We start from the raw sequence: 8157 nt of genomic DNA, 5'->3' as shown, positions 1-8157 counted from the left end.
TGCCTCAGCCTCCGGAGTAGCTGGGACTACAGGCGCCCGCCACCTCGCCCGGCTAGTTTTTTGTATTTTTAGTAGAGACGGGGTTTCACCGGGTTACCCAGGATGGTCTCGATCTCCTGACCTCGTGATCTGCCCATCTCGGCCTCCCAAAGTGCTGGGATTACAGGCTTGAGCCACCGCGCCCGGCCTAGGGGAATCGCTTGAACCTGGGAGGTGGAGGTTGCAGTGAGCCGAGATCACACCACTGCACTCCATCTCAGAAAAAATAAAAATAAAAAAAATAAAAAGAAAAGAAAAAGGAAAAAAGAAAGAAAGCTGACCAGGTGCAGTGGCTCATGTCTGTAATCCCAGCACTCTGGGAGGCCGAGGTGGGCAGATCACTTCAGGTCAGGAGTTCGACACCAGCCTGGTTAACATGGTGAAATCCCGTTTCTACTAAAAATACAAAAATTAGCCAGGCATGGGGGTGCGCACCTATAATCCTAGCTACTCGGGAGGATGAGGCACGAGAATCACTTGAACCCGGGAGGTGAAGATTGCAGTGAGCCGAGATCGTGCCACTGCACTTCAGCCTGGGCAACATGGCAAGACTCTGTCTCTACCAAAATAAATAAGTAAATAATACAAAAATTAGCAGGCATGGTGGTACACACCTGTAATCCCAGCTACTTGAGAGGCTGAGGTGGGAGGATCCCTTGAGCCTCAGAAATCAGAGGCTGCAAAGAGCTGAGATCATGCCACTGTACTACAGTCTGGGTGACGGAGTGAGACCCTGTCTCAAAAACCAAAAAGAAAAAGAAAATACACACTGAAATACTTAGGGATAAATAGGCATGGTATCTGTAACTTTCTCTTAAAAAAAGTATATGTATATATTCTGTATAGGTATAAATTATGTATCATGTATATGTATATATACTTATAGGATACATTATATATGTATGTATACAGAGAGAGGCAGAATGATAAAGTAAATGAGATAAAATGTAAATAACTGGGGAAATTTGGATAAATTGCATGTGGGAGTTACTTGTATCATTCTTATAACTTTTCTGTAAATTTAGAATCATAGCAAAATTAAGAAGTTATCCGAAAAAGAAAAAACACTGATGAACATGATATGCCGATTTATAAGAAGAGATGAGGCATAAGGAGTACCACTATATGCCTAGGGGCTTAATCAGCCCTTTTCGATCTTGAATCATGATTGTATTGATTTTTAGATGAATCTGGGGAAGATTGATGGACTTAAATGAGTCTTATTATTTATGACCTGATATATTTGTTTACTTTTCTTAAGACATTTAAAAAATCATCAATTATTTTAAAAACTCATCTTCTCTCTTTAAAAAACCTGCCTTCTAAGCAGGAGCACTTAAGACCTTGGGCAAATCGATTCATTTCCTTTTGCCCAGCTTTCTCATCATTTAATTTGGAATAACAAAAGTCTGCCCCTCCCACCCAGGGTTGCTGCTGACTCAGAGGAGACCGAGGAGAGAGGGAGTGCTAAGAAGCCCAAAACTGGCTCTGTGCCCCGTGGGGTGGTCGATGGGGTTCATCTCTGAGGAGGTTCTGTTGAATTGAAGATGCTGACCTCTCACCCTCCTGTCCGGGACAGGCACTGTGGGGATGTGCACTGACTGGTACCAGCGACAGGATGAGACCTGAAGTGGCATTCCCAGTGATTCAGCTTAGAAAGCTAAATTCTCCACGCACTGAGAAGTGGAGTACCGATGCTTTCTCCAGATTAAATAGGTATTTGAGGCAAATCCAGTGGTTTGCAGGATTGCCAGGGCACTGAACTGGATAACCTTAAATAATCAAGGGGTTTTTTAACTGAATTGAAATTTAAAATTCAATCCCCAGGTGCATTTACAAGATGTGTTACCTTCTTAGCTGCTAGTGACTTTGGGGGCTTAGAAAAACTCTGGTCTGAATGATTTCATGAAACCTTCCTGGACTTTAAGAGCTGAAAGGGGCTTTTGCAGTCATCCTCCCAGTCTCCCAATCCATGCAGGAGCCTCCTCCAGCATTCTTGACAGGGAGAATCTGACCAGTCTCAGTTCGAAGAACCCCAACAAGAGGGAGCTCATAGCCCATGCTAAGATACCTCGTCCCATTTGGAACATCTCTTTTGCTCCTAGTGTTTAGAGTGACAGGGTCTCTGGCAGATGTGAAAACCCAGTCATTGGCTGCACAGTCGTGGGCAAAAGTATACAAAGAGAGGACCTGGACTGTCTGCCAGTCCCCCTTCAGCTCTCAAGAAGAGGACACAGGGAGCATCAGCCGACAGCTGAGAGATAGAGGGAGGGAAGGAGAGACAGATAAGATGGAAAGCGACAAAATGAAGAGAAGAGACAGAAGGGTTTGGGGAGTGACACAGAAAAGGTAATGAGAGATGCAGTGGAAAGGAGAGTAGAGAAAGAGCAGAAGGAGTGGGGAACTGGGAGCTCTCCCTGAGGACACTCGTGGAGGAAGGCGCCAGGTGGACTGGCCACCATTCCTTCCCTTCAGGGTGCCTTACCCCATTCTTGTCGAAGGCTCGGAACATGCCCTCTACGTACTGGGAGGCCTCTTCATCGTCTGTGACCTTGAAGAAGCGTTTAAACTCATGCATAAAGAGTGTGCCGCTGGGGCACTCCATCACGAACTTCTTGTACCACTCCTGGAGCTCTGCCACATCTATCTCGCCAGCTGCCTCTGCCTCCTCCCAGCTAAATTCCTGCCCCATGCTGGCCCTGAGGAGTGTCAGGGAGCAAGGGTCTGTGTCTCCTCCCTGGCTTCTGCTGATGAATCTCTCCAGCTAGGGCCCTCTTCCTCCCTTTCCAGGAGGCCTGACCAGCCTCTCCATCATCTCCTGGATGACTGAACATGATTGTCAGTGCAGGGGGCAGGTGGCAAGGGAGGTGGGCCCAGGCCAGCTAAGCCGTCCTAAGGCTATTAGAAGATTCCCCGGGCAGCCGGGCGCGGTGGCTCATGCCTGTAATCCCAGCACTTTGGGAGGCCGAGGTGGGTGGATCACGAGATCAGGAGTTCGAGACCAGCCTGGCCAACATGGTGAAACCCTGTCTCTTCTAAAAATACTAAAAATTTAGCTAGACATGGTGGCAGGCACCTGTAATCCCAGCTACTCAGGAGGCTGAGGCAGGAGAATTGCTTGAACCCAGGAGGCGGAGGTTGCAGTGAGCCGAGATTGCGCCACTGCACTCCAGCCTGGGAGACAGAGTAAGACTCCATCTCAAAAAAAAAAAAAAAAAAAGGGAGCGTCCCCTGGAAGTTCTGACCTCCAGTCTAAGCTCCTCCAGTCTAAGCTCCTCCAGTCTCACCCCTTCCCTTAGCCTTGTTAACAAAGCAACCAAGCTGGCCCAGGCAGACTCTGAAGAGGTAGAAGGGGAAGAAATTGAGAGGTAAGCAGAGGGACGCAGAGTGAAGAAAGAGTCGGGGTGCCAAGCTGGGATCCTCCCGTCTCACTCACTTCCTGTCTCTTTAGCTGGGCCCCACATTGCTCCAGGGAGGCCCATCTTGGAGACAGGAGACTCAAGCCCAGAGAGGAAGTGAGATCAAGTCCTAATCCGTAAAACAGAATCCGCTGGTGATCTGGGACTCGCCCCTCAGACAGTCTAGTGAAAAGAGGCAGAATCTATGATGGGAAGGGCTCTAGGTGAGCAACTCTGTTTCCAGGCTAACTCAGTCTCTGACATAGGATCTGAAGCTCCTTTCCAGATCACACCTTTGATCTTGGGAGCTTTTCACTTTCTGATTAAAAATACAAATACCTCCCTCCAACCCTTCACGCAAGACCTAGGGGTAGTGCTTTTTTCACATTTCCTCCAAAATACTAACATGTGAGAAGGATCTGGGAGCATGGCCTAAAATATCTTTGAAGGCTCTTACTTTTACATTAAAGGCCATGTAAATTTTTGAACAATTACATATGCATGCTTATTTTAATGTAACATAAAAATGACACCTCCAAGAAATCAAAAGACCTGGGACACACATTTTTCTTTTTTTAAAAAAAAATTTATTTTTTGAGACAGGGTCTCGCTCTGTTGCCCAGGCTGGAGTGCAGTGGCGCAATCTTGGCTCACTGCAAGCTCCACCTCCGGGTTCAAGTGATTCTCATGCCTCAGCCTCCCGAGCGGCTGGGATTACAGGTGCTCACAACACACAGGTTTTTTTTTCTTTTTTCTTTTTTAATTATACTTTTAAGTTCTAGGGTACATGTGCATAACATGCAGGTTTGTTACATAGGTATACATGTGCCATGTTGGTTTGCCGCACCCAACACCCAGCTAATTTTTGTATTTTTAGTAGAGATGGGGTTTCACCATGTTGGCCAGGCTGGTCTCAAACTCCTGACCTCAAGTGATCCACCCGCCTTGGTCTCCCAAAGTGCTGGGATTACAGGCGTGAGCCACTGCGCCCAGCGACACTCATTTTTCTAGAAGACTTCAGAGGCAGCATTTCCAGTGAATCTGTCCTTAACCTACCTGTCCCTCACTGGGTGTTCAGCCTGAATTGTTTTGCACATCTCCAGGCCTGACCTCCTCTCTCACTGTTCTCTGCCTCCAGATGTCACGGAGCTCTGAAAGCTCTTTTAACTTTCTTGCTATTCCTGAAGGAGAAATGTGATTTCTTCTGTCATCCTTTCAAGTGGTGGTGGGTTTTTCTCCTCCACACACCTCAAGGTCTAGATAACAGGGCTAGTGTCCTCCTCTCTTCTCACTCTTGCCTCCAAATGGCCTTTTATTGTTTTCTCCCTAGAAAAGGCCAGTCCCTTTGAAGCCACATCTGACTCCTTGCCACTATTTACTTCCCTCCTTGTTGTAATTCACTGTTGACTTCCCTGCTTGTCTCAAAGCATCATGTCAGTCATTTCAGTGACTCTGACATCCAAGTGGATAAACAGCCCATCCCACACACTGGCCTCAAAGGTCCTTGATCTCCTTTTTTTTTTTGAGACAGAGCTTTTGCTCTTTTCACCCAGGCTGGAGTACAATGGCGCGATCTCGGCTCACTGCAACCTCCGCCTCCTGGGTTCAAGCGATTCTCCTGCCTCAGCCTTCCTAGTAACTGGGATTACAGTACCCGCTGCTACACCTGGCCAATTTTTGTATTTTTAGTAGAGACGGGGTTTCACCATGTTGACCAGGCTGGTCTCGAACTCCTGACCTCAGATGATCTGCTTGCCTTGGTCTCCCAAAGTGCTGGGACAGCCCCAATGAGAGTATGTGTGGAGGTCACACTGCCCTCTTACTCTCTAATTGCTGGCAACCTGGCATGGTCCCACATGCGTGAGTCACCATGTTTGGCCTGGTCCTTGGTCTCTTTAGTTCCAAAGAGCTTTTCTTCCACCTTACCTAGGACTTCCATTCACTTGTGGTCCCTGAGTGCAGCATCTGGGAGCTTGTTAGAAATGCAAAGTCTTAGGCCCCACCTCAGACCTACTGAATCCGGAACTGTGGGTTGGGCCAGGAGTCTGTGTTTTAACAAGCCCCTCCAGGTGCTTCCAATGCCTACTGAAGTTTGAGGATCACCACCCTAGGCCTTGCTGTCACCAATCTCTACTACCTCTGAAACATTCAAATGCTGCCTTCTCTTATCAGCACCCCACCCCTTCCATCTGTTACTCTAATACCTTCACTCCAATAATTCACTAATCTCATTGCGACTTCCAACTGCTGATCCGTTTTTAACATCTGTCATCTTGCTCATCTCCTCACTCTCCTTATCCTCATTCCAAGGCCCAGCATTCTCTCCATTTTGACTTTTGTTCTCCTCCTAATGCCTCACTTGGCCTGGCCCTGGTAAAGGCTGTACGCTAACTATGCAGTAACACCTTGCCTACAGTGGGGAGCCTGGACGTCGCTGGAGGACATCACAAATCATGCTGGCTGTACACACTTCAGATCATGTCAGACAATCGTACTACATATTCTTCCTGCCGAATTCCCTCTCCCCCTCTCTGAGATGACTATTCCATAGGGCTTCCTGCCCTCAAACCTTCCACTCACTCCCACACTGTCACCCACTTCACAGAGACAGACGAGGCAGTGACTCATCTTCCCACCAGTGTTTACCAACTTCTCTGTATCTATGCCCATGTCCTCTGCCCCCTTCCAGTCTCAGTGGAAGCAGCGTGCCCTTCCCCTTGTCCCCGTCAATGCCGCTACTTGTTTCCTAGATCCCATCTCTCTTTACCTACTCGAAAGCTTCATTCCCGCAGTTACTCCCTTTCTCTTCTGCAGCCTCCACTCATCCCTCTCTAATGGCATTCCTGTCGACATTCAGATGTGCTATAATATTGCCTTTATTAAAACAAGACAAAAATCCTTCCTTGACCCCACATTCAGGGCTACATTATGACGTTCATGGGCCCCACATGTTTTTGCCTTCATGGGTCATAATATAAATATTGAAAAAATATTAAATAAGTAAATATTAATAATTATCACTGGTATAAAAAGGAACATAATCTAGACTGGGTGTTTCTTTTTAATTATGATATTATTATTATTATTATGAGACAGAGTCTTGCTCTGTCACCCAGACCCTTGCTCTGTCACCAGGGTTCAAGCGATTCTCCTGCCTCAGCCTCCCAAGTAGCTGGGATTACAGGTGTGCACCACCACGCCAGACTAATTTTCTATTTTTAGTAGAGACAGGGTTTCACCATGTTGGTCAGGCTGGTCTTGAACTCCTGACCTCAAGTGATCCACCCGCTTTGGCCTCCCAAAGTGCTGGGATTACAGGCATGAGCCACCGCTCCTGGCTCTGATTTTAATTAACTAATGTATTTATCCTGAGATAGGGTCTCTGTCGCCCAGGCTGGAGTGTACTGGTGCTATCAGGGCTCACTATAGCCTCGACCTCCTGAGCTCAAGCAATCCTCCCGCCTTAGCCTCCTGAGTATCTAGGACTACAATTGTGCACCACCATGCTTGGTTAATTTTTTGATATTTAGTAGAGACAACGTCTCGCTATGTTTCCCAGTCTTGAACTCCTGGGTTCAAGTGACTGTCTTGCCTTGGCCTCCCAAGTGCTGGGATTATAGGCATGAGCCACCATGCTTGGCCTTTATTCTGGTTTTAAAAGAAATTTAAAATATTGGGCCCTACGCACTGCCTACTGGGTAAGCTGACCTGTCCACATTTCCCCCAAGCTACTGTCCTAAATTTTGCTCCCTTTACAACAAAACCCCTTGTGGCAGATGTATTTTCAGAAAATGGCAGGACAATGGTTCTGGCTTCACTCATTCCTCCCATCAAAGGGAGGAATCTATTATATTTTTCTTCAACCTGGAGGAAACTTTCTGGCTGCCTTGTTGAAGATAACTGCAGAAACGACACAATGTGACTTCCAGGGCTAGGTTATCAAAAGTGATAGGTTTCCACCAGGCTTTCTCAGAACTTGCCCTTGGAACCCAGCCACCATGTTGTGAGGAAGCCCAGAGCACACGCAGGGGTTCTGGCTGAAAGCCAGTCTCAACCACCGGACATGGCTGAGTGAGCCTTCAGATGACTCCAGCCCCAGCTTTTGAGCTACCCCAGGTGATACCACGTGGAGCAGACACTATCCCTGCAGTCACTGTTTTAAGCTACTAAGTGTTAAGGGTTTTTTGAGGTAGCAATAGATAACTGGGACATTCTCAAACCTATTTTGCATTCTCTTTTTTTTTTTTTTTATCTGTTATTCTCTCCTCAAGTTACTCCAACTGGATGTTCATCCCCATCACTCCACAGAAATGGCTTTTATTGTGGTCACAAATTATCTACTTTTTTTTACCTAACCTGCTGCAGATTAATCACAGTTCACCAAACTGAATTCTTTCTCCAAACACTCCAGGTTTCAGGGACCCACCCTCCTCTGATTTCACTCCAACCTCACTCATTGCTCATTTTCTTTGCCAGCACCTCTTGCTTTTAACCAAATCTCTAAAAGCTGGGAGCTTTCCAGGCTTGTCTTCAGTACTCTTCCCTTGTTTACCCACACTCTCTCCCTAGATGATCTCATTCATTCCCATGCCATTACAGACCATTTACAGGCCAGCAGCTTCCAAATTTATATCTTCAGCCTGGACCTCTCCCAGGAACTCCGGATGCACATATTCAACTGCCTACTGGACATCTATACTCAGATTGCAAATTTGGCAAG

General features: G+C 46.9%; 1 protein-coding gene across 1 annotated transcript in view; it reads right to left on the bottom strand.

Annotated features, from left to right (window-relative positions):
- GUCA1B (guanylate cyclase activator 1B (retina)) overlaps nt 1-2867 on the bottom strand; it is an 11248-nt gene extending 8381 nt beyond the window's left edge. The window contains exon 1 of the mRNA XM_011943632.1: nt 2525-2867. Within this exon, the coding sequence (XP_011799022.1) occupies nt 2525-2731 (207 nt within the window). The 5' untranslated portion in view covers nt 2732-2867. The remainder of the gene's footprint in view (nt 1-2524) is intronic.
- Between the last annotated feature and the right edge of the window lie 5290 nt (nt 2868-8157).

The sequence above is a fragment of the Colobus angolensis genome, unplaced genomic scaffold (genome assembly GCF_000951035.1).
Source record: "Colobus angolensis palliatus isolate OR3802 unplaced genomic scaffold, Cang.pa_1.0 Scaffold105, whole genome shotgun sequence".
Classification (NCBI taxonomy): domain Eukaryota; kingdom Metazoa; phylum Chordata; class Mammalia; order Primates; family Cercopithecidae; genus Colobus; species Colobus angolensis.
Note: the sequence above shows the minus strand (reverse complement) of the source record. Positions and strands in the feature narration are given on the sequence as shown.